This window comes from Oppia nitens, unplaced genomic scaffold (genome assembly GCF_028296485.1).
Source record: "Oppia nitens isolate AA-2021 unplaced genomic scaffold, nextdenovo-longstitch-racon4-pilon3 scaffold28_pilon_pilon_pilon, whole genome shotgun sequence".
Taxonomy (NCBI): Eukaryota; Metazoa; Arthropoda; class Arachnida; order Sarcoptiformes; family Oppiidae; genus Oppia; species Oppia nitens.
Genome location: NW_026533208.1, coordinates 231782 through 256647, shown reverse-complemented (window position 1 = coordinate 256647; position 24866 = coordinate 231782). Strand labels below are relative to the sequence as shown.

At 27.7% G+C, this 24866-nt stretch overlaps 9 protein-coding genes and 2 non-coding genes across 11 annotated transcripts; 6 read left to right on the top strand and 5 right to left on the bottom strand.

Annotated features, from left to right (window-relative positions):
• Window positions 1–710: 710 nt before the first annotated feature.
• Window positions 711–1417, bottom strand: LOC128954617 (uncharacterized). The gene is made up of 2 exons (XM_054300220.1): window positions 1063–1417; window positions 711–986 (listed from the first exon to the last, which is right to left on the bottom strand). The coding sequence occupies exons 1-2, from the start codon at window positions 1375–1377 to the stop codon at window positions 711–713; spliced, it is 591 nt and encodes a 196-aa protein (XP_054156195.1). The 5' UTR covers window positions 1378–1417.
• Window positions 1418–1864: 447 nt separating this feature from the next.
• On the top strand, window positions 1865–3246 carry LOC128954616 (chymotrypsin-like elastase family member 3B). The gene is made up of 3 exons (XM_054300219.1): window positions 1865–2178; window positions 2481–2955; window positions 3055–3246. The coding sequence occupies exons 1-3, from the start codon at window positions 1892–1894 to the stop codon at window positions 3244–3246; spliced, it is 954 nt and encodes a 317-aa protein (XP_054156194.1). The 5' UTR covers window positions 1865–1891.
• A 691-nt stretch (window positions 3247–3937) lies between these two features.
• LOC128954615 (plasma kallikrein-like) lies at window positions 3938–4863 on the bottom strand (the record flags this gene model as incomplete). Its single annotated transcript, XM_054300218.1, has 2 exons — window positions 3938–4469; window positions 4531–4863. Coding segments are annotated over 2 exons (855 nt in total), but the record flags the coding sequence as incomplete, so codon positions are not given.
• A 2077-nt stretch (window positions 4864–6940) lies between these two features.
• Window positions 6941–8709, bottom strand: LOC128954523 (xaa-Arg dipeptidase-like). Its single transcript, XM_054300111.1, has 2 exons — window positions 7804–8709; window positions 6941–7723 (listed from the first exon to the last, which is right to left on the bottom strand). The coding sequence occupies exons 1-2, from the start codon at window positions 8620–8622 to the stop codon at window positions 6941–6943; spliced, it is 1602 nt and encodes a 533-aa protein (XP_054156086.1). The 5' UTR covers window positions 8623–8709.
• Window positions 8710–8902: 193 nt separating this feature from the next.
• LOC128954614 (TLC domain-containing protein 2-like) lies at window positions 8903–9895 on the top strand. The gene is made up of 4 exons (XM_054300217.1): window positions 8903–9204; window positions 9288–9625; window positions 9733–9811; window positions 9859–9895. The coding sequence occupies exons 1-4, from the start codon at window positions 8966–8968 to the stop codon at window positions 9893–9895; spliced, it is 693 nt and encodes a 230-aa protein (XP_054156192.1). The 5' UTR covers window positions 8903–8965.
• Window positions 9896–13799: 3904 nt separating this feature from the next.
• LOC128954670 (5S ribosomal RNA) lies at window positions 13800–13918 on the bottom strand. Its single transcript, XR_008484489.1, has one exon. It is a non-coding gene; the product is annotated as a 5S ribosomal RNA (ribosomal RNA).
• Window positions 13919–14218: 300 nt separating this feature from the next.
• LOC128954669 (5S ribosomal RNA) lies at window positions 14219–14337 on the top strand. Its single transcript, XR_008484488.1, has one exon. It is a non-coding gene; the product is annotated as a 5S ribosomal RNA (ribosomal RNA).
• An 824-nt stretch (window positions 14338–15161) lies between these two features.
• On the top strand, window positions 15162–16472 carry LOC128954613 (inosine-uridine preferring nucleoside hydrolase-like). Its single transcript, XM_054300216.1, has 4 exons — window positions 15162–15391; window positions 15485–15922; window positions 16030–16120; window positions 16222–16472. Exons 1-4 carry the CDS (start codon window positions 15200–15202, stop codon window positions 16470–16472), a joined length of 972 nt encoding a protein of 323 aa, XP_054156191.1. The 5' UTR covers window positions 15162–15199.
• Window positions 16473–18107: 1635 nt separating this feature from the next.
• On the top strand, window positions 18108–18667 carry LOC128954612 (uncharacterized). The gene is made up of 2 exons (XM_054300215.1): window positions 18108–18265; window positions 18390–18667. The coding sequence occupies exons 1-2, from the start codon at window positions 18211–18213 to the stop codon at window positions 18665–18667; spliced, it is 333 nt and encodes a 110-aa protein (XP_054156190.1). The 5' UTR covers window positions 18108–18210.
• A 102-nt stretch (window positions 18668–18769) lies between these two features.
• On the bottom strand, window positions 18770–20596 carry LOC128954534 (tyrosyl-DNA phosphodiesterase 2-like). The gene is made up of 5 exons (XM_054300122.1): window positions 20507–20596; window positions 20011–20407; window positions 19552–19930; window positions 19302–19472; window positions 18770–19216 (listed from the first exon to the last, which is right to left on the bottom strand). The coding sequence occupies exons 2-5, from the start codon at window positions 20370–20372 to the stop codon at window positions 18920–18922; spliced, it is 1209 nt and encodes a 402-aa protein (XP_054156097.1). The 5' UTR covers window positions 20373–20407; window positions 20507–20596; the 3' UTR covers window positions 18770–18919.
• A 1877-nt stretch (window positions 20597–22473) lies between these two features.
• On the top strand, window positions 22474–24633 carry LOC128954536 (leukocyte surface antigen CD53-like). The gene is made up of 5 exons (XM_054300124.1): window positions 22474–22936; window positions 23105–23296; window positions 23403–23477; window positions 23563–23806; window positions 23932–24633. The coding sequence occupies exons 1-5, from the start codon at window positions 22874–22876 to the stop codon at window positions 24078–24080; spliced, it is 723 nt and encodes a 240-aa protein (XP_054156099.1). The 5' UTR covers window positions 22474–22873; the 3' UTR covers window positions 24081–24633.
• The last annotated feature ends 233 nt before the right edge of the window (window positions 24634–24866 follow it).

Genomic DNA, 24866 nt, shown 5'->3' with positions numbered 1-24866 from the left:
TTGCACATCAAAGTGGCTGTCCAACTGTCGGCACAATTAAAACTATTGTCGGCACTCACGAAAGTGTCTGTCAATTTGGTGTTTGCAATGCGTGCTCATTAGTACACACTATAGATGATGGCCAATGTTTTCATATAGTAAGGACCCGTATGACGGTTCTAGAGGCCGAAATTGGCCGGTTATCTGCCGAAAATGGGCGGTTATCTGCCGAAAATGGGCGGTTATCTGCCGAAAATGGGCGGTTATCTGAAACAGTAGGCAATACGATAGTTGAAACTATCGTCGCCGAATTTGAACGGCTGTCTGCCGAAAATGGCCGGTTAGGCGCCGCCGGACCCGGATATGGATTACTTGAATCGATCAGTACTTTAGGTTTTGTTTGCTTCTTAAGCCTTTCAATCTTAATATATTTGCTGTTATTTTATCAGTATTTAAAATCATTGATTAATGATTTTAATATTATTTTTAAATTAGATTTTTTAGACTACTAACCAATTATTATTATTATTATTATTTTTATCTAATTGAATAAAATTGAAATGCAAATTGATTTTTAATAAAAAAAAATATTTTGTTTGTTTATTAATTTTAAAAAAACAAAATTTAAAAATATTTTTATTGATATGCATTTTTTCGAAAAGTTTTTATTATTATCGTATTTTAATTTAAAAAAAAAAAATAATTTATAATTATTAGCTGAATGTATGTTTTCAATAGACAACCGTTGATGAGATAACACCAACGATGATGACAATGACAACAGACATCAAAAGTAATGTTAGCCCCGATATTGCGATAGAGGCTGCGGTAGGACTGCCAATAGGTCTGACCAGAAAACATTGGGCAAACTCTTTACATTCGTCAACTGATTCATTGGGATTCAATGCCATACAGTTGGCATCGTTGGCCGTAAATCCATTGTCGCTACACTTTTTCATTTCGTTGTTGAACTCATCATCTGCTGTACTGTTCAGACACTGTTTGACCTATCATTATATTGGATCAGTTGGTTGGTTGGTTGGTTTTTAGGACAACCAATTGACGTAATAGTTGATAACTTACCCACGGTTTGAATGCACAGTGAACCTCCAGAATCAAACAACACGCATTGGGATTGACATTCACTGGACCTACCGATTGTGATAGTCTAGCAATAGATCGCCATCTTTTCTGAAAACATTTGCCYACTTTATCGGTGGCCTGTTTACAATCGGCTGTCGCAGCAACTTCTCGCCGAACCAATTGGTGACGACTGTGGTGTYKGCGCTGATGATGATGTTGTCGTTGTTGTTGTTGTCGTTGTTGTAGACTTTCATGAGTTGTCATCGCCGTCGCCGACACCGACCATCCCATAGAAGTTATTGATAACAATAACATCAACAACAGTACCGACAATACAGTCAATGATATAACGTTCCGATGGATCATACAATTGATAATCACTTTTTTTTGTGTGTGTGTGTGTGTGTGAAGAGAGAGAGAGAGAGAGAGAAAAAAAATTATAATTCATATCAGTTGTCGACAAAATTTTTTATTTTTTAATGAATTGATTCAAAAGTAATTTTCAATTTGCACGTAAAATCACGTGAAGCACGTGAGTTAGCTTTTATTTAAAATTATTATTAATTTTTTTCGGTATATCAAAACATCAATTGTATTACCCGTAATAGTTTAGATGATTTGATACCGGTTTCTATATATATAATAATATCAAATAACAATAATTACAATATATTATTATTAGAGTATTTAAATGTATTCATTGAAATTGTTTTTACTRTTTTGTCTGATTATTTTTACTATAATTATCAATATATCAAACATTTTRTCAGCYTATGTTAAAATCGGTAACTATTCAGGTATTACCAGTCCGTACTGTGGCTATCAATGGATGATAAGTCGGACAACAGTGAAACCGCAATCAAAATGTTTCAAACATCCGGAAACTAATAGCTCGACAATACTTATCGATACAATTAGTACTAAACAACAGTTATTGTTTGCTAATACAACTACAACTACTAATAGGATATATGGTGGCAGTGATGCTGTTTATAGTGAATCACCATGGACAGTCTATATTAAATACGATTCATCCGGGTCTATCTTTACCCATGATTGCACCGGTAGTCTAATCAATAAACAATGGATCATAACGGCTGCCCGTTGTAACTATGGGTATGTTTTTTGAACAAATGTAGATTATAGACAGCCAGTAGAAAATTATTTGCCCCTAAACCCATCCCCCACCCACCCAACCACTTACTAATCTCAYACCCACACCTAACCAAYCTAACTAAATAATAATTGAGTAATAAAACTAACATTTTATATACTGTATGTATAACTGCATTAAAAACAATACTTTTTTTTGCTGGCTGTCTATAATATACATTTAAGCCGTATGTTTATATATAAATACAATGAATATATTCAACATTATAATTGTTTTATTGATATATATTTTACTGTATATTTAGGAGTAAAAGATATCCAAATAAATTTTCAAGAATACGTGTATTTTTAAGGTCCAGCAAACCGGGCCGGGAAAGTGGTGTCATGATACCGGTGCAAACCATTCATCTATTTCGACACCGACTCTACAATAATACACTTGAAATATGTCCGTACGATATAGCACTGTATAAACTGGAGCACAGTGTCGACGATAATATAGGTGATGGTCTAAATTATCCGCTACTAGTCAACCAGTTATGTTTGCCGGCCAACGATACCATCTACAATGCATGGGCCGAATTGGCCACAATGTACGGTTGGGGTGGCTCTGAGTATATACCAATTGGCATCGAACCGCTAGTTGTTTTCAAATGGCAAATATCGCCGACTGTCCTACAGAAGACAACTGTCCAATTGAATTCAAATCATGAATGTCGGGGTCATTTTCTATGTTCATACCATCCGAAAGGCTGGATATTGAATTCAACCGGTTGTGATGTCAGACAATATAATTATTATTATAAAAATCAAATTCAATGATTTGTTTTATGATATTTAATATTTATTTTATTTTATTTTATTTTTTTAAAATAATAGGGTGATCTCGGTGGCGGTTTAGTACAGTATATCGATGATTATAAGGGACGTGCCGTTTTGATTGGTATATATGTCGGTAGAGAGGCCACTAATAAGTGGACAATAGACTGTGCAGATAATACCAAAACAATGTATTGGATACCAGTGGCCAAACATATTGACTGGATTTTAGAAACCATTAAAAATAATTGATTATTTTGTATTTAATATAATATAGTAGAATCTAAAAAAAAATATAAATTAGTTATTTTTTAAACAATAATTTTAGTAATAAATCAAATAAAACCACATATTTTTTTCAAATTAATTTAACATAAAATTATAAAAGTAATACTTTTGTTGTCATTTTTGTTTTGTTTGTATGTTAACTATAAATATTTATATAACAAATATATCTTAAATTGAATCATTTAAAAATATATATATCATATAATATAAAAACTGATATCTTTTATATAGTAGAAAAATATTAATGGTTAAATTCAATGAATTAAATTGGAAAATAATTTAATTTTTTAAATAAATATAAATTAAATGTTATTATTATTATAAAGCAACTAAATTAGTATAGTTATCGGTAATTATAGCAAAAAAAATAGTTGCAAAATGGGATAACACACATATAATAGACGATATATGCTAGTTATAAACTTTTTTTTAAAAAACTTATACTTAATTAAATATAGTTCAAAAACTACCCATATTATTTTTAATAAAAATTTTGTTATTTCCAATAATTTAATGCTGATAATTAATTTTATTTAATATTATTTTTAAAAATTAAAACATTCTTATATAATTAATATATATATATGTATATAATTTTTTAAAAATATTTTATATTTATAATATACGAGATATAAGCAAATTAGTYAAATTATTATCTATTATTATTAATCTTTATATTTTTTCATAGTTTTATAAATCCAATCGACATAACTGACAACATTGGTATAAACAGTTGGAACTCCATCTTCACCGCAATAATTACCCATTGAAGTGATGCCCTGAACCACCCAAACACGGCTAGACCTTTGACAGTTAAGTGGTCCACCACTATCACCCTTACATGCACTACGAGAGTCGTAGTGTTTATAGCCAGCACATAGCTGAGTGGTTTTATCAATGTCAGCATACATCTTATAAGACGTTTTAAGCCATTCTGATTTACAATATTCATTATCATAAATAATTGGTAGTTTTACTTCTTTTAAATTAGATTGACTACTTCCACTAAATTTATCACGGCCCCAACCGGTTGCTGTACAATTGTAGACATTAAATTTGTCGCCATCATCTGGAAGACATATGGGTTGTATATATGAGTTTCCTTTAAAATGAAGCGGTTTAGCTAATTTTATTAATGCAATATCATGTTTGAATGTTGGTTGATAATAATATTTATAGCCAATAATCTAATGCAAAAAAATAACTAATTGTTAATTTTAATAATAATAATAAAATTATGAATGTTACTCGTTCAGTCTTTATTTTCATCATGGTATTTGATTTTTCATCTGCTAAATTGTGTTCACCGACCCATACTTCTATTAGCTCCTTATCTATTAGATTTTGATTATTATCATAAACACAGTGAGCGGCTGTCAAAACCCATCGGTGATCAATTATACTGCCGCCACAAATGAATTTAGGTTTTTCTAAATTCCCATTATTGTCGTAAGATTTAATATATATTGCTGCCATCCACGGCCAGGCTGTAGCCACTGAATCGTCTCCATCAACTATTCGCTTAATAGCTGATTGTCCGCATTCAAAGGCCAACAAATTTTGTGAAAATACTAATACTAATAATGAAATTAATGAAAATAGTTTAAAATAAATCATTTTTCAATAATTAGTATATATTTTTTCTCTAAAATATTTATTTATATATATATATATATTCTTAAATAAAGTAAACTCAATACTCATTCAAATATATATATAAATATATATTGTTAATAGTATGACAAAAATATCCGCTTTATATATGTTTGTCTATTTAAAAAAAAAATAAAAATTTTATATTCACTTTTTATTAATCAAGTAATAATTAATTACTTAAAACTAAGTAACTATATAACAAGTTTTAAAATTTGTTTTTAAAAATTAATATTGTAACGTTAATTAATTATTTTAAACATTTGTTTTATACTTTATTTTTATTTATTTTTAAATTAATAAACTTTAATATTTGAAAAAATATTGTATAAAATATTTAATAATTTTTTTTTAATTCAAATTTCATCATTGATTCTTTAGAGCAAAAAAATTTTAAATAAAATAATTTAATAGATTTGTAATATAATAGAAATTCATAAATCAATGATAATTAATTGAATTGTTTTTTAGTTTTAAACATTTGTTAGAGTCATTTAATATATTAATTTAAATTTTTTTTTAAATTTTATTTGAATACTTCATTAAATATTTTAAAATTAATTACTTTAAACAATTGGTTAAAAATATAATATTTTATGAAATAGAAATAATATACCTGTATATATATATATATATATAAAATATAATAAATTCATATATTTTACATATACATCTATAAAGTTTTGTTTTACGTAATAATTTGTTGCAAAACTTTTTAATGATTAAAATAAAAACAAAATTTATAATTGTTTTAAAAATTTTATATATTTTATTTTTAAATATTATATATGTATTTATTTTATATAACAGATATTATAATTTATCACATTTTTCTGAACGTAGTTACTATTTGAATGTTTAGTAATAATAATAAAAATGTCCGGAAAAAATTAATTATATAAATTTTATGACAATAATTGTAAAAACAAAATGTATAACTGATTTAAATTATACAGTAATTTATAGTAAATAATTAAATTTTATAACATTTTTAAATATATTGTTGACCTAACTGTAAATCATATCTTTATTTGTTTGTTTTTTTTGTTGAATAATTTGATTTCAAACTTTTTAAAATAAATTTATTCAAAATAATACAAATGTTCAAAAAATAAATAAATGATAATTTTCTGCAAATAATTAGATAGTTAGGGCCTAACATTATAATTATTTATTATTATTTTTTTATTGTTTTAACCAAAATACTGTAATTTTGTAATGAGACAAAAAAATTTGTTTAGTTTACTGTAAAATATATATTTAAAAAAAAATATTCTTTAAATTTATTCTTTAATAACTATATATTTGTATTTATATGTTTAATTGTGTTAATTTACTATAATAGTTACTAAATTGTTATTATTCTGTAATTATTTTTTTTATTGTAATCGTAAAACAGTTATTCATTGCCATTCATATAGTGATTAATCAATTGATAAATCCGTTTAGTTTAAAAAACATAAGTTTAGTGTATTTGTAGTTTTTTTGTACATTTTAGTTATTTGTAGTAATAAAATAATTAATTATAATTTTTTACTATTATAATAAACATTTTACTGTATTAATATTAATTGATTATCTATTTTATACTTTACTATAACTTTTATCAAAAATATAAATCCTTATTATATAAAATTTCAAAAAATTATGACTATTTGTCGACCAATACTCGATTAAATTAATAAACAAAAATAGTTTAACTATTTATATATAAATATATCTATAAAACTATTCAAAACTAATTAGAAATAAACTTAAACTACATGTTAATTATCAAAAGCTATTGAATATAATCTTAAAAATAACCTAAACTTGTGATAATCGAATAGTTTTACTATTAAACTTCAACAAACAATTTATTAATAATTATAATTAAATTAAATATTTAGTATAATTTATAATATTTATAATATATTAAATAATAAAACTTAAGAAAAAATAATTTTCACTACTCATAACTTATATTAATATATTAAATATATAATAAAAAAAATAAATAAAACTATTATTTTTCATTTTTCTTGTCTGTATTGTTAACCACTTTTTGTTCAACCGTTTTAATCAAACATTTGTTTAGTGCTTGAAAATCGCTATCAAATAGTTTTTTGGCATTTTGTCGGATACTATCGTCCAAAAGATATCGGATGACAGTCATTGCCAAAGCTGTTGCCGCTTTGATTGTATATTTTTGGGCATCGACTTTGGCCACAGCTGTCGAAAACTGCCGACTGTGGACATACGTGTCGGCGGCTTCTGGACAGCCGATCGCAAAAGCGGGGTAAATGAGCGGCACTTTGTGCGACACATTTCCTAAATCAGTGGTCCGGTAGATGATGTCCGAGTCGTTATCGTTGTTGTTGGCGGCAGTAGTGGTGTTGGTCTTGAAAGTGATGCCCAATTTTTTGGCTTCGTCTTTGAATACTTTGGCCAAAACGCTGTTATGATTGACCGAACAGTGCATATCGTCGTCGGGAAAGTGAAACTCTACTCGGGTTCGAGTGGCCAGAGCTGCCGCTTCGCCGCAGTCGACAATACGTTTGTTGATTGAGTCTAACTCGTGAAGTGTCGGCGCCCGTACACTGAACACTAGTTCGGTTTTTTTCGGTACCAGATAGTCAACATCGCCGCACCGTTTGATGATACAGTGGATCTGACAACGGGGCTGTACCTGTGCTGACAGTGCCAATGCATTGGTGTAGCAAAGAACCGATGCCTCGCAAGCATTTTCGCCGGGACTCACGTTCAGACAGTCGATGTGACGGGAAATGCCGAAAAAGTTTACCCGAATCTACAGGTTTTGCATTTTAAAAAATGATTACAATTAGCATATAAAGGCATATAGTTTTAAAAAGTTTAAATAAAACAAACTTTTTGTGAACAATAAAACTTTGGACACAAACTGTCATAATTGGACGGATGGACAGCAAACAGGGCGTCCATATCGTTGAACGCCCCCTCCTTCAACATACGTATTTTGCCGGACGATTCCTCCGAAGCAGGCGTCCCGAGTATGATCACTGTTCCCAATAATCGCGAATCGGCTTTCATGGCCTCACGAATACCCAGAAAGGTAGCAATCGTGGCCTCAGTCGACAAGTTGTTGCCCTTTGAATGGCCAAAACCTTTGACGGCGTCGTACTCGCAGATCAGGCCGACAGTGACATTCGTTTTACTATTCGGCTTGAATTCGGCCTTAAAAGCCGTCGGATGAATATAAGACGAATGGACAGTACAGTCCAGTTTGGCTAATAGGCCGCACAGATATCGGTGTATCTCTTTCTCTTCGTGAGCCACATCCGGATTGGCCAGTATTTCGGCCGAAATTTTTTCCAACTGTTTTGTTCGGGAAGCGATCTTTGCTTTGGCCGAACTGCTGGTCACAAACCAGACGTCACGATTGTAGTGTTTCTGTACGTCACTGGTTTGGTCCGTATTTTTTGTGTCATTAGTCGTTGTTGTCTTTGCATCCGATTTGATGTCTTGAGACAATGGCTTCTTCTTGCTATCAATTAATGTCTGATCAGTGGTGTTGTTGTTGTTATTGTCATTATTCCTCTTAGTCTTGTCGTCGTTGTCTAAGTTTTCCTTTGATTTTCCTTTCGTAGTCTTTGTCTCTGTTTTCATATTATTCTGTTTATTCTCTGTCAGCTCTTTTGGTTCACTCTTTACATCAATAGTTTTGGTCATAATTTAGTTATTTATTTTATTTTATATATTTTTTTTGCATTTAATATCACATAAAATTATAGTAAAACTATTTTTGTTGTTATGGACAAACAAACAAACAAATTTTGAAAATTTAAATAAATCTCGTGTTTGTTTTTAATTACCTATTAGTAGAAATTTTTTCATTGATTAATATCAACAATAATAATATTACTATTGATTTAATATACTGTATAGTCTCGCTATAAATCAAATTTTAAAAAATTCAAAATATAATTATTCTGTTAGTTATTTCATAAGTGAATTTTGTGGTGAAATTACCACAAGTATTGGTATTTTATTTTATTTTTTAAACACAAAAGTCATGTCTTTAATATCGTCTCATTACGGTCTTGTGGTAACAATGATGACAGCACTGGCACTATCGGCGTTCAATAAGTATCTGAAAAGATATCCGTACCGATTGACCGATCAATCGGCCAACAAATCGGTCGACCAATTGGCCAAAAAGTTGGCCGACAATGAATACAAGTCGTGGAAGTGGCGAAACATAACCATAGCATTCATGCATTCAATTATATCGTCGTTTTGGGGACTCTTTGCGTATAAATGTTTTGCTTTGTTTTTTGATTGAAATTATATTATCATTAATAAAATAATACAATATATGCTTTTTATATATATAGTCTGATAATAGATCCCGAAGTGGCACTGGATATGATTGACAGGACATCAGTAAACTCCTATTTGGTGTTATGCTTTTCAAACGGCTATTTCATCTACGACTTGCACCTGTCGCTGACCAATCTGTCCTATAAGGGACGGTCGGAGATAATACTTCATCACTTACTGACCATTTCGTGTCTGACAGTCAGTACTGTTACCAAACGTTTTAGCGGCTACTGTCTGACAGCCCTGACAGTCGAGGTGTCCAATATATTCTTGCATTGGCGACAACTACTATACCTGTCGGACGTACCCAACGATAGCAAAACTTATCGTCTAAATAGTATTATACTTATAAGTAAGTTGTTTAAGTTAAAGACATTATCAGATTTGATGTCATTTTGTTTGTTAGTTGTTGTCAATGACATGTCTTTGATTTTTTGTTGTTGTTGTTATTGGTTTCAGTATCGATGATAATAATGCGATTGTTTCCTCTGTCATGGATTATGTTTTGCCTGTATATGGAAAAAGAGTCGATAAATTGGTTAATACTGTTTTTTTCATACCTATCCGTTTTAATTATATTTATAGTCTCAATAGCAATGTTGGTCAGAGTGGCCTACAATGACTTTATTAGAAAATAATCGGATAAATACAAATAACTTACTATTATTTTTTTTAATAATTATTTTTTATTGAATTTAACAAATCGATTGATTAATTTTTAAAAAAATTATTATTTTCTTAAAACTATTAATACAGTACTACTAATAAACATTAAAACTACTAATAAAACTGCATTTTTTTTTAAATCAAAAACATTAAAGTCATGATCTATAGTCTTGATAAGTAAAGTGCTTTTACTGTATTATTTAATTAACTTTTTAATTAATTAATTAATTAAAATACTAATTATTTATTATTTATAATTATTCAAAATAAATTCTAGTGTTTGTTATCTTCAATCACCAAAATTAATGTTAATTTAATTGTTAATATTAAAAACACTACTTATTTAATTACCGGAAATTTATTGAATATATTTCTATACAATGTTTTTAGATTTTTGTAAAATTAATTTTAATAACTTGTATTTAAAAAAATAAATAAATTACAATAATTTGCTTCGTCTGAAAACAATATGTCTGCCGAAATCGATATCTTGAGGAACGACTACATTATCATTGATCCAAATGATGAACACATTGTTTTGTTTACGCCTTTGTTGGCATATCTCGAGTACAGAGACAATGATTTGTCGCAAATAAGTGTCATATTTAATGATTTTTGATTTGCTTTCAATTGATGTCCAATATTTCAATAGCAATAATCGTCGGATATTTGGATAATCATATAAACTGTTGACAAATGTGTCGGTTATGTCTTCAAACATAATGACAAGTGTTTTGATGGTTTTGGCGATAGATATATACTCAAAGCACAGGTTACGACACGTAAGACAACTGACCATATGATTGCCACATCTGACAAAATTGGATGTAAACTGAACTTTGGTGACAATCGGAAACAATTGAATCAATTGTCTCATCAGATACGCTGTCAGTATTGAGTCGTGAATTATCAAACATTTGACTTTTGACAGCTTCTGACGGCATTCAATGTAGTCATTTGGTCCGCAATTGCGAAATGTCGACCAATAGATACCCAATACTTCCAGTTCTTGTAGTTTGTTAGCCATTGTTGTAATGGCCGACCAGTCAATCGATCGACAGCTAAACCAGAAACGCCGTAAATTCATGTTTTCGGTAATAACTTTGAGTGAATTGGCGTTCAGATAGTAGTCGGCAATATTGAGACATTGAATCGATCGGATCTGCGGTCTATGAACAATGGTATCATTGAATGTATTGATGAGATACATCCGATCGAGTGACGTGTCCTCTAAATTTAGTATAACTTTTCGTACGGTTATCGGCAACGACTGGATTAATCTTTTCATTGATCGCTGTTTGTCGACAATAGCATACAGTGTATGAATATTTCTAAACTGTTTGATAAATATACCGATATCTATGACTTTGTTATGATTGCCGTCGATATCGTAGAGTCGATGGACAGACATGTGTACGATTCGGTCGAATTGATTGGAATAATAGGAATCATCGCCAGTGAAGGCTTTCATTGATATAAAACAATCAAATAGTGACAAACATTTCAAATTTTTCATATATTGACCGATCGTATTGATTGTATAGATATCCAGATAACAGTCTTTCAGTGCCAGACACTCGACTCGTATGCAATTTTCAAAAATTGTGGTCAAATTACCGATACTTTGGAACAGTTGAAAGATATTACCGGATCGACAGACAGCAGCCGTAATGTTGTTCTTGTAGTACTCGTTTGCTATCAATTTGTGATCACTTTTACCACAAAGAAACGACTTATAGGTCCAAACGCTTTCAAAACTATCGCTAATACCAATCGACAGTTGTTTTTGTATTTCAAGTACCGATTGAATGCATTGATTAAACTGTTTGGATATCACCTGATATTTGAATAGGTCTTGAATGTCGATATACGACAATATTTCCATCAGTATGTAGTCGTTTGTTACACGACTACGCTTAATGATGTCATCATCGGTTGGCTGTCTAGTGTTGACGAGTCGGGTATCACTTGTGGCACTAACTAATTGACACTTACTGTCCATAATTTTTTTTTGACTAGTGATCTGTACTTTATAAGTGTCTAAAAAAACGTTATAATTATATATATTTGTATTTTATTATTATTATTATGCTAATTATGCTAACAATAACATAATAATAACTCATTCACGTAATAATTATTTTTTTAATATATTAAAAGTTGAAATCCAATATTTATAAAATTAAATTTTAGTCCAAAATATTTATGATTTAAAATTTAAATACAGAAAATATTAAGCGATACTTATATTAGAATTTATGTTTAGTATAAATATAAATATCAATTGTTAAATACAATCTATACTTTAATAATTTAGGATTTTAAATGCATTTAATTAAAAACAATAATAAACTTTATAAATGATATTTAACTATAAATAAATAAAACTTTATTATTTCACTCATGGATATCATAAGTATTTTTATAGCTAAATATTAATAATTAATTGCAAACAAATAAATTTATTATTTGCTAAAACAGCAAATTATTGTAAAATAATTATTATAGAAAAAAATAATAGGTTAATCGGAAGTTTAAAGCCCAGTGATAAAACAGTGTTTTTTCAACGGAAAATGCTTGTTTTGGTCCTAAATAACATATTCCGATAAAAATAAAAGTGCGGAAACACCTAAAACCTACTCAAAACTGACCTAACATACCTGACCTGACATACATAGCATAACATTACAGTAATCTAACTAATTGTTATTGTAAGCGCGAGAATATTACTATTGATAAAACTTAATAATACTACATTATTTTTAGAACTAAGCGCGAGATTAATATTTTTAATATTAATTATTCGATAGAATAATTTTTTTTAAACCCCCAATATTATATAGATTAGGTTAAGTTACCATTGAAAATAAGGTTAGGTTACGGATCGAACACCAGGTTTGGTAACGGAGCGAACACTAATACATTAGGTTAGGTTAAGTTAACATTTGTGTAATACCATTATAATTAGGTTAAGGTTGCGGATCGAACACGAGGTTAGGTAACGGAGCGAACACTAATACATTAGGTTAGGTTAAGTTAACATTTGTGTAATACCATTATAATTAGGTTAAGGTTGCGGATCAAACACCAGGTTAGGTAACGGAGCGAACACTAATACATTAGGTTAGGTTATGTTAACATTTGTGTAATACCATTATAATTAGGTTAAGGTTGCGGATCAAACACCAGGTTAGGTAACGCGACAAACACTGATTCGGTAACCCCAGTCTGTATAGATTAGGTTAACATTGAAATTTAGATTAGGTTGAGAACGAACAACATGTTAGCTATTTATTATATAATTATATTATGAAAATGTTTTTATAATTATTTTATAATTGTTAATAATTATAATTTTTATTCTCGTGCTTTAATGCATGATTAATAATTTCTATATATTAAAGTTTGTTTTTTTACACTATGTTTATGTATGTGGGGTCAGTTATGTTATGTTAGATTTGAGTAGGTTTTAGGTGTTTCCGCACTTTTATTTTTATCACTTAATGTTTTTTAGGACCCAAAAAAGTATTTTCCGTTGAAAAAACACTGTTTTATCACTGGGCTTTATACTTCCGATCGGCCAAATAATATTTATATCTACAGGTTATTTGCTGTTTAAATCAATTAATACATTATCTTGATCCCATTATTATTATTATTTAATATATTAATTAATTAATTAATTATAAATATTAACTAATATGTTTAACTGTTTGTATATAAAAAGCAAATATGTACTAATTTTGCCTGCTTAATTATCATTAATAACTATATTTTAATAATAATAATATAAATAATACATTGGTTATTAAAAATCAAACATTAAAAAAAATTAAAATTAAAAACTAACAACAAAAAAGTGTCTAGGACACCCGGTATTCCCAGGTGGTCTCCCTCCCAAGTACTAACCGGGCTCGACGCTGCTTAACTTCGGTGATCGAACGAGAACCGGTGCTTTCAGCGTGATATGGCCCTAGACATTAATGTTAGATTAGCTAGATGCTTTTATTATTATTATTATTAATAATGCAATATGTATTATCAAGTAATAATAATAATTATTATTATAATCAATTGTACATGTGTAATAGATATTGTAGTATACATGTATAATCCTAATATATGATATATATATATACTGTATATCATATATATAGTATATATAAAGTATATATAAATTATATATAAAGTATATATAAATTTATTATATTACTTGATAATACATATTGCATTATTAATAATAATAATAATAAAAGCATCTAGCTAATCTAAAATTAATGTCTAGGGCCATATCACGCTGAAAGCACCGGTTCTCGTTCGATCACCGAAGTTAAGCAGCGTCGAGCCCGGTTAGTACTTGGGAGGGAGACCACCTGGGAATACCGGGTGTCCTAGACACTTTTTTTGTTGTTAGTTTTTAATTTTAATTTTTTTTAATGTTTGATTTTTAATAACCAATGTATTATTTATATTATTATTATTAAAATATAGTTATTAATGATAATTAAGCCGGCAAAATTAGCACATATTTACTTTTTATACACAAATAGTGTAACATTTTATTTTTTAAAGTTTAAATTGTATTTTATTATTACTACTACTACTACTATAATAATAATAATAATATGATATTAACTAATATTTATTATAATTAAACAACAAAACAAAAATCTAAACTATAATTTATTATATATAAATTAATATTCTTATATATATTGATATATATAAAAAAAAATTCATATCATTTAAGATGATATAAGCAACAAATAATGTTGAAAATTTGTTATATATTTTTTTTGACTAGATGATTTTTGTTTTTTTACATGACGTTACATATATTGATTATTTATATATACTGTATATGATATATATATATACACTGTAGTATATAATATGTTAATGTTTATACATGTGTTTACAATACAGTATTAATTTACATGTTATTTATACTGTTATATGATATACAATAAAATATTGTGGGACCATTTTTATTTCAGTAAATATTTTCAAACAAATAAAAAATTTAACTAATAATAATAATTTTAATCTAATTATCTATTAATTAAGTCATAGAAAAAAATAAATACATTAGTATAACATAGTATACTATTGTATTAGTAAAAGTGCTTTAATTATATTATAAATACTGTAATAATTTAGTGCTATTTTTTTAATAAAATATATAATAATTTCATTTCGAAACAACAATTTTTGTTTGTTTGTTAAGAAACTACTAAATAAAACAAAACTGACAGTAAAAATGTCAAAAAAGTTGGTTATTATAGATACCGATTGCGGTTTAGACGATTCGCTGGCCATATTGCTGGCCACATATTGTCATCAGCAAAACATGATCGACATACTGGCCATAACCTGTACGCACGGTAATACCAGCTGCCAGAATGTGGTCAAAAATGTTGGACTAACTTTGCGCGCTTCGGGTTTATTAGAGGTATCGGTAGTTTATTTTTAAAGGCATTTTTTAGTATCAAATATGATATATATATATATATATTAATATTATATAACTTATATAACCCTATAGGGTATCAAAATATATAAGGGCTGTGATGGACCTATTATTGGCAAATATTTGCCAGCAGATCATTGTGGTGCTGATGGTTTAGGCGACGCCACTAAAGATATGCCACCCATTGTTGTTCAATTAGAGAAGGAACATGCGGTCAATGCATTGGTACGACTGGCCAACGAGTATCGGAAACAGATAACATTGATAGCATTGGGACCGTTGACCAACATTGGACTGGCCTATCTGATGGACAACCAATTCTATGATAATCTCAAAGGAATTGTATTTTTAGGAGGAACTGTCGATTTCAGGGCATTGACAAACATGAGCCCTACACAGGAATACAATATTATTTGCGATCCCGAAGCCTGTCATATAATGCTAACTAATGCCAACAACTGTCCCATTACTATTGTACCGGTTGAATGCTCAATGGATACATTAATTACCTGGGTATTTATTAAACAAATCAAAAAAAAATAATTATTATATTTAATGATGTTTTATATATCAATATATATATATATATATATATTTATTTATTTATTATGTATGTATAGGAAATGTATGAGAAAATTATAAATATTGGATCAGAAAAATCAAATTTTATTAAAACTATATACAAAATGGATTACAATAGAGACAAATCAGGTATTTTAATAATAATATATTATATATTAATTTTAATCATTTTATATATTTAATATAATTTATATTATTATCATTATTATTATTATTGTACTGTATATTAGATCCCATATATAAAGGCATTATATCACCGGATATTTTAGCCATAATTGCATTTGTTTACAAAGATCTGGTTATTGATAAACAAAGCTATCGGACAACTATTGAATTAAACGGTCAATTATCGAGAGGACAGTTGGTTTTGGATAAGCGATCGGGTTTTAGATTTGAATCGCCCGACTGGCCATTGGTTACATTTATCAAACAAATTGACAATGATAAGTTTGATCAACTTTTACTAAAATTTATTGCCTAATTATTTATATTATTTGAAATTTTTTTTTTGGTAAAATGTTTATCAAATTGTTTCAAAACTTTTATATAAATTTTAGCTAAAAAATTATAACTTTGGAAATATATATAATGATGTCATTATATTTGAAAATAAATGAAAAAACGCTTATAAGTGTCAATAAATAATGTTTTTAATTATTAATAATAATAAAATAGTAACTTTAGATATATATGTGACTAAAATTCTGGTGGTTTTCGATTCAATGATAAATTTGCTTTAAAACATGAAAATATATGATTATATTTGATTAATTTTTTTTTAAAAAAATAAGTGCTTATAATTGCTTTGAAAAGTAAATATGTGATTATATTTAGGCAAAATCAATTAAAAGTAATTTTGTGTTTTTATATATTATATAATTAATGATAAAACAATATTTTATAGTTTTTTTATTTAAACTTAAAAAAATGCATAATATAAAAAAAATTTATAATAGCCATAAAATGTTGGTATAAATTATTAATTAATCTAAATAATGCTTTTACTCTTATTGTATATTTTAGTAGACATTAGGAAATTGTTGAAAATAAATCATAAATATTATTATGCTATTAATCTACAAAAATTAACAAATAAAGTTGCATTGATATAAAATACTATTTTTTTTAGATTGAACACAAATAATACACAATAAAAATGTAATTCAACTATTATTTTACAGTTATATGCGAAATATGTGCTAATATTTTGTTAATATATGTTGTTATATGTGTTTATGTGAATAAAACTTTTGCTTTTAATTATTAGTTTTCCAATCAATTGCTTATATATATATATATATCTAATTATTTAGTCTAATATCTTTAATCATTAAAAAAATATAAGTTATATGTGAAATAAATGCTCTATTAATAAATTTGTTTATAAAATGTTTTTAAACTTTTTTTTCCAGTAAATATCATTAATATGTTAGTATTTTATTTTTAGTTTATTAGTTTGTAATTATTAATTGCCTTTTCGATTCAATAGGATTTAACTAATAAAAAAATATTAAAAATTTATAAATAATTAAAATAAAATAACTTTAAATAAAAAAATAAATACTATCCAAACTAATCAGACAACAATAATATATAATAGTAATGCATTAAAATTAACTATTAGTATATTTGAAAATTACATAATATTAATGTATTGCATATACAATGGGTGTCTAACAAAATTTGAAGTAATCATGAAATATAACTATACTAACAATAGTGAGGTATAAGTAATTCAATATATGTACAAAATCTTCAATTATTATTTTTTATCAACAAAATATACATTTATTTGTTGAATTAGTTTTAACAATAGTTAAAAAATTTATATGATTTATTAGTAATTTTGAATAATAATAATAATAATAATAATAATGTTTGTAATAACCAAACTTTTGTATACTGGTATAAAAAATAAATAAAACAATTCAATGTATTGCATACCATAAAATTGCATTTGTACTGTATATGCAATAATTATTTTTGGTTACACATTGTTTATCATATCATATTATTCAATATATTATACTATATAATATTTAGTAGTATTTTTTCAATCAGCGATGAATCATTGATAGCTTTTTATTGTTATTTGATATTCAATCGCTGATAATTTAAACGTTTTATCATTTAAAAAAAAAAACATTTCAAAAACCTGTTGGTGTCACCCAATTGAAGATCACATCCGATATATTTCATCGACATTAGTAGTAGTAGTTATGAATGACAGAATTTTTCTACTATTGCTTACTTTAATTATCGCATTATTCAATGGTAAGTTTACAATTTAATACAATTTAATGTGCCCTTATAATATATATATATATATATATATTGATATAATTGATTGATCACACAATTGATCCAATTAAATGTGAATCCAATTATTTTGGTATAGCCGTGAATGGAGAGACATGTCAGACCACAGTCACCATCAATGGTAACGAAAATGTTACCGAAGTGTTTGATTGTCCGCGACTTTTCGAGTCCAAGACTATGAGATTTTGCTGTAGATTAACATCACTTGAAAAGCATTGCTGCGATTGGGATAAGAGGAGCAAAGAGTTTGGTCCGAAGGATAGACAACAACGAAAAAATGGGACCAAAAACTCGGATATCAAACTAATTGCTATCAATTATTTGGTTTGTTTACTAATTATCTTATATTTTAATTAAATATTTAATTTTTTTTTGTATAACATTCTCTAAATAACAAAATAATAATGTTTTATATGTATATACAGTATATATAAAAAAGTAAAACAATTTATTTGCACACATTTATAAAAAAAACATTGTATCGTTAATATACTGTACATTATTTTCATACCGATATATAATCAATAAAACACCGGTTTTTTAAAAAAAACAAACAATTTATACAAATGTTTTTGATTTTACTGTATATATATATTAAATGAGATCAAACTATTTGATTTTGAAGTGAACAGTAAGTCCCCAGTGATCACTGGGAAAGCATACGTGCGGTTTGAGCCGTTCTAAACCAATGAGACCAAAACGGATGGCCTCGACTTCGGGTGCCGCCGCTGCCACCGTCGATGGTCTCACATATATTCTGTCGAACCGAAGTCGCGGCTTGTATTTGGCGCCCATGAACTGCAAGTTGTCGTTTCGGGTCATATCCCATGTGTACTCCAGTTCTTTGCGGGCGCCGGTCTTAATCCAGACGTCGTATACTTTGTGAGGAATACCACATTTTGCTACCTGTTTTTCAAGCAATAATTACAATTATTAATTCAGATTTTAAAGATATAAAGATTTTGATCGACAGTATTATTATTATTATTACTTCATTGTCTCTGAGATTGAGATCACCGCCAAAAATGACTGTCGATTGTTGGTCTAATTCGGTCATCAGTTTGAATACTCTTCGCAATTGTTGGACACGAATGTCGGCAAAGTCTTTAGTACTTTCCAGATGTGTGTTCAATAGATAGACAGATTTGTTGCCAATAGAGATCTATACCATTAAAAAAATATCAAAGCTTTGATATTACAAGACAAACAACAACAACAACGACAACAACAAAATGACAAACTTTTGTCTTCAGTAGATTGCGACCCATCATCGAGTCATGGAATGGTATGATTTCATTGGTATCTAATTTGATTGACTTCTTGTGAATCAATGTTGCCGTATAGTAGTCGACAATCTGACTGTCACCGGTTAGTAGTTCATAATCGGGTAGTTGTTGGCGTAAAATGGATTCAGCCGTTTGATTCACTTCTTGCAAGAATACAATAAATGCTTTTTCATTTCGTATGAATTTACAGACGGCTTCCGTTCTGAGCCGCAGATTCTTCTCATCGATTCCGTCGATATTCCAGCAAATAAATCGAAGATCTTTGATATCGGTTACCACTTCTTGGTTTTCTTCTTCTTCGGTAGACTTATCGCTAGTTTTCAATGTTTTGGTACTTGATTTTGGTTGTTGTTGTCATTTAAGAGATCAAATTATGAGATCATCGTAACTGACAATCAAATAATAATAACTCACTTTTTGGTGTCAAAGACTATATCACAATCATTGCTGTTATCGTTGTCGACGTCGTTATCATCGCTGCTGACAACAACTTCATCGGCAATCGCATGACGTTTGCGGCTATTGTTTTGGTCACCAGTACTACCACTACCACTAGCTGTGGCCAATTGATCCAAATAATCGTTGACCGATCGATTGACATCCCATTGTCTGTCCTGTAGATAAAACTGTGCCAACGCTTCGTCAGTCTGTGTCAGCGCCACAAACTCTTCGACCAATTTCTGGCACTCGTCGGCCGTTAACTTGACTTCTTGGTCGTCCTCGTCCTCATCGTCATCAATGGTTACATGAGTGATGTCAGTACCGTTAGTGGCCATCGCTATATAAATAGTAGATTTTCTTCTGGGATCAGCTAAAAAAATAATACAAATAATAATAATAAGACTTTTTTTTAAATTGATTTAATTAAACGATGAAAAAAAACTTATTATTTGAAAAACATTTTGTTTACGTTTTTTCTAACTAAACACTAGAGTCTATAGTCACTAGAGTTATGCCGCCAACCAATAGGCAATTTGTAACCAAACCGCTCCAATAGTCACGTGTTGTTTATGGGATAAACCAAACTTTATTTATTATATTATATTTAAACACTAAATAGTAATAAAAAAAATTGTGCAAAAATTTTCCACTTTTCCAAATAAATTGACTCTCAATTCATAGAAAATATATATAAGTAATAAAAAAAAATAGTAATGTTATACTAAATTATAATATGATGATATAATTTCAACAAGGTTCAATTAACTAATAATATTTTTTTTATTATTAGTTAATTTATTTACTTTTTTTTATTATTTTATTTTATTTATTTTTTAGAAACAAGATTTTTATTTTTACTAATGCTTATGTTTAGTTAGAAATGTTAAAATTATGTTTAAAGTAAAATTATATTTTTGAAAATTGATTTTTTTAAATTACTGGTAAATATATACCGTATATATGTAACGCGTGGATCTGCGTATATTTAATCTGTTTAAATAGTTTACATATTAATCATTGTAATTTTTAATTATAATTTTTTTTTAAAAATATAATATTTTTATTGGCAAATTGATTTTATTTAGATTGAATTACTAACAAAAATATTTACTTTAAGTTGAATATTAATATTAATAATATATATTTAGTTTATTATAATATAAATTTATATATGATATGAATGGTGACATAGTTTGTAATATTTTATTTATAATTATTTATTAAATTTAATCATTTATGATAAACTAGTGTTTACTTATATTATCCAAATACATAGTATATATATAATTAATTTCAATAATAATTTCGCAATTTATATAATAATAGTAAAGTTAGTCACAATTAGATAACAAAATAAATTGTTTTTAAAAACAAATAATATTTTTTTTTATTATAAATATTGTTTCAAATATATATATATATACATAATTAAATAAATATTGCAATATTTTTTACAACAAAAAAATGTGCAAGCGTATTTTTTGATCAAAATAAATTTCAATTGTCATCTAGGTAGTTTTTATTTTATAATAATAATAATTATATACCATTTTAAAAACTTTTATTTAATTACCTATACATTGCGTGTAATTTTGTTATGCATACAAATACTATATATTAATACACTTACAGTACATGTGATATAATACAAATATAATAAAAATTAATGCAATGAATCAATAGTTTTTTTAAATAGTTATTTTACTTTTTGTTTTTAGTCAAATGACAAATATTATATAAAACAAAAACAAACAAAAAAAAGTTATTCAATTGTAAGGCAATACCTGTATATCATTACAGTACAGTATATTGCTATCAGACAATAGAGTAAATACATTGGTATTATTTTTTTCAAAGGCAAATAAACTTAATATTGCTTATAATTATCCTAATAATAATACTTTATAATAACTAACTAAACAAAAATAGACAAAAAGTTAAAATAAAATAATCATTAAAAACTGTTCAACTATGCAAATATAAATTTATAATTATTAAAAAGTTTACTTTAATATAATTTATTTAATGTATAAAAATAGTTGTAAACATTTGATGATAATATATAGTGGTATTTATTTTAATAATGTCGTATAGGGATTGGCTAATAATAATATAAGTATAATATAAATACATAGAGTTATCATAATATCACATATACACTGACTAATAAAGCATAGTCATAACAACATACACATACATACATACACATACAAACATACACACACATATACACATACACACACATATACACATACACACACATATACACATACACACACATATACACATACACACACATATACACATACACACACACACACACATATATATATATATATATACATACACACACATATACATACACACTCATATACATGCATACACACACATACATGCATAAACACACACATACATACACAGTGTTGTATGTTGAGTAAGTGAGTGACTGAGTCTATATGAGCTAAACATAGTGTCCGTAAGGCTCAACATTGAGTTATTGTGAAATTGAATGTCATATACATATTCAATACACACATACACTGTATAAACTACTGTATAGTACTGTACAGTACTGGGAGAGTGACAACTACTATAGTATTGAACTAAAAGGCAATCGTTTTTTGTTTGTTTGTTTCACTATTTGTATGCAATATATTGTATTATTAATAAAAAGAGAGTCAATCACAACATCAAAACTAGTGATTCATTTTGTTATATATTAATACTGAAACAAACTGTTAGTAACTGAACGCACATTTGGGATATATTTTAAGTGATTTAATCAAAATATTTATTATTATTATCAATCAATTGTTACCACAATTATCACATAAAGATGGTGTCCGGAGGCATGTCTTGCGTTAAATATCTATTGTTTGCATTCAATTTGGTGTTTGTGGTCAGTATATTGTCTATCACTTACTCTCTCTCTCTCTCTCTCTTGTCTAACAATACGACAGATCAGCCATTTGTGTGATACAAATGGTTGAACCAAAACGTCGTCGTAGTCATCGATGTCTTCATCATCAGTATTACTAATTATTACTATTATTATTGATAATTACAGATCTTCGGCATACTGTTATTGTACGGCGGCTTCAGTACACTGACCAAGTTTGGCAGCCATCACTTCGAGGTGATAATCGATGCACCGAACAATGTGGCCATTGCTCTGATTATTGTCGGGTTTGCCATATTTGTGTTGGCCTTTCTCGGCTGTTGCGGTGCCATCAAAGAGAACAGCTGTATGCTGACCACCGTATGTTAACGAAATTGTTTTTTTTTTAATATTAATCTTTTAAAAACTAATTGTCTTTGTTTTTTGTGTGTAACCACCGCTGTCACCACCACCACTACCACAACAGTTCAGTGCAATCATATTAGTAATCTTATTGATTGAGTTGATCGGCGCCGGACTGATCTTTGCCTTCAGAAATAAGGTATTATTATTATTACCGTAATATTATTAGTAGTTTTGTTTGTCTGAATCTGATTGAATCCATTGGTTTGTTTTGTTGATAATAGATCGATGATTTGGCTAAGACTGGAATCAATGAGGCCATCAAAAAGTACAATCAAACCATCGATGAACCGATTACCGCTGCTTTGGACGATATTCAGCACAGTTTCAAGTGTTGCGGCGCTAATAATGCTAGCGATTGGACGGAAAATCCTAGATATAGCTCAGGAGTTAATGTACCCGACTCTTGCTGTTCACACGATAAACTTGTTGGTGATGACTGTCCCGTTAAAAATGCCTACGAAAGAGGTATTTAAAAAAATTTTTTTTGGACAATTAGTTTGAATCAAATCAATGATTTGTTGTTGTTGTTGTTGTTGTTGTTGTTGTTGTTGATTAGTATTTAATTATTTTGTGTATGTTTTTTCCTAAAGGCTGTATCGAAGCACTGAAAGACGATATTCACGGATCAGTTGGCTATTTGGGCGGCATTGCCATCGCTGTGGCCATCATTCAGCTGATTGGTATCTTATTTGCCTGTTCTCTGAGCCGTAGTATTAGAAAGGAGTACGAAGTGGTGTAGACTGAAAAAAAAATGACAGATTTATTAATGACAGTCACTAAATGATTATATATTAACTGTTTATTAATCATATTATTATTATTATAACTATTATTATTATCGTTTAATTATTTTTTTTAATGATAATTACAAATTTAATCTCGTCGTATAAATAATGATAACAGAATTATTTATATATATATATACAGTATATATATATATATTTAATTTTATGGGATTCTTGATATTTGATAAACATTTTGTTTTGAGTCATTTGATTATTATTATTATTTTTTTAATATTAATTGATATCCACCTAAATCTTATTTAAGTTACACCAAACCACACCCACTTTTTTTTTATTATTATGCAATTTAAATGTTTAATCCCTTACATAAATTTGATTTAATTTAGTGTATAATTTTTTGTTTTTAAAAAACCAATGTTTTTTTTAAATAATTATTATATAATCGATATTGTCAGCAGAAAATTTTTTGCTGAATTGTTATTTATAATTATTATTATTAATGTGATAATATATATATCAACAATATATTAAACCCTAAAATATTAGCCTAATTTATAATAGTTTTATTATCAAAAATTATTGATTGGAAAAAATAATCTGTTTATACAATTTTCTTATATTAATAGTATGTAAATTTTTTATTGAAATTTTTATATGTATAACAAACAAAATTTTGGCCAATATTTATATATAAAAAAATTTTTTAAACTTTTTGTCACATACAACACGTTTTATTATTATATTCAATTGATTGATGATTAATATATTGATTATATTAG

Bases quoted from the DNA above. Each gene is read 5' to 3' on its own strand.
- LOC128954616 (XM_054300219.1), top strand. From the start codon at position 1,892: ATGATAAGTCGGACAACAGTGAAACCGCAATCAAAATGTTTCAAACAT. The intron at 2,179-2,480 runs GTATGTTTTTTG...CTGTATATTTAG, and splicing joins GCTGCCCGTTGTAACTATGG to GAGTAAAAGATATCCAAATA. The intron at 2,956-3,054 runs GTCAGACAATAT...TTAAAATAATAG, and splicing joins TGAATTCAACCGGTTGTGAT to GGTGATCTCGGTGGCGGTTT.
- LOC128954613 (XM_054300216.1), top strand. From the start codon at position 15,200: ATGTCAAAAAAGTTGGTTATTATAGATACCGATTGCGGTTTAGACGAT. The intron at 15,923-16,029 runs GTATTTATTAAA...ATGTATGTATAG, and splicing joins TGGATACATTAATTACCTGG to GAAATGTATGAGAAAATTAT. The intron at 16,121-16,221 runs GTATTTTAATAA...ACTGTATATTAG, and splicing joins TTACAATAGAGACAAATCAG to ATCCCATATATAAAGGCATT.
- LOC128954612 (XM_054300215.1), top strand. From the start codon at position 18,211: ATGAATGACAGAATTTTTCTACTATTGCTTACTTTAATTATCGCATTA. The intron at 18,266-18,389 runs GTAAGTTTACAA...ATTTTGGTATAG, and splicing joins AATTATCGCATTATTCAATG to CCGTGAATGGAGAGACATGT.
- LOC128954536 (XM_054300124.1), top strand. From the start codon at position 22,874: ATGGTGTCCGGAGGCATGTCTTGCGTTAAATATCTATTGTTTGCATTC. The intron at 23,478-23,562 runs GTATTATTATTA...TGTTGATAATAG, and splicing joins TCTTTGCCTTCAGAAATAAG to ATCGATGATTTGGCTAAGAC. The intron at 23,807-23,931 runs GTATTTAAAAAA...TTTTTCCTAAAG, and splicing joins TAAAAATGCCTACGAAAGAG to GCTGTATCGAAGCACTGAAA.
- LOC128954534 (XM_054300122.1), bottom strand. From the start codon at position 20,372: ATGGCCACTAACGGTACTGACATCACTCATGTAACCATTGATGACGAT. The intron at 19,473-19,551 runs GTTTGTCATTTT...TTAATGGTATAG, and splicing joins GCAATCTACTGAAGACAAAA to ATCTCTATTGGCAACAAATC. The intron at 19,217-19,301 runs GTAATAATAATA...CTTGAAAAACAG, and splicing joins TCAATCTCAGAGACAATGAA to GTAGCAAAATGTGGTATTCC.
- LOC128954614 (XM_054300217.1), top strand. From the start codon at position 8,966: ATGTCTTTAATATCGTCTCATTACGGTCTTGTGGTAACAATGATGACA. The intron at 9,205-9,287 runs GTATAAATGTTT...TTATATATATAG, and splicing joins TCGTTTTGGGGACTCTTTGC to TCTGATAATAGATCCCGAAG. The intron at 9,812-9,858 runs GTTAATACTGTT...TTATATTTATAG, and splicing joins GAAAAAGAGTCGATAAATTG to TCTCAATAGCAATGTTGGTC.
- LOC128954523 (XM_054300111.1), bottom strand. From the start codon at position 8,622: ATGACCAAAACTATTGATGTAAAGAGTGAACCAAAAGAGCTGACAGAG. The intron at 7,724-7,803 runs GTTTGTTTTATT...CAAAACCTGTAG, and splicing joins AGTTTTATTGTTCACAAAAA to ATTCGGGTAAACTTTTTCGG.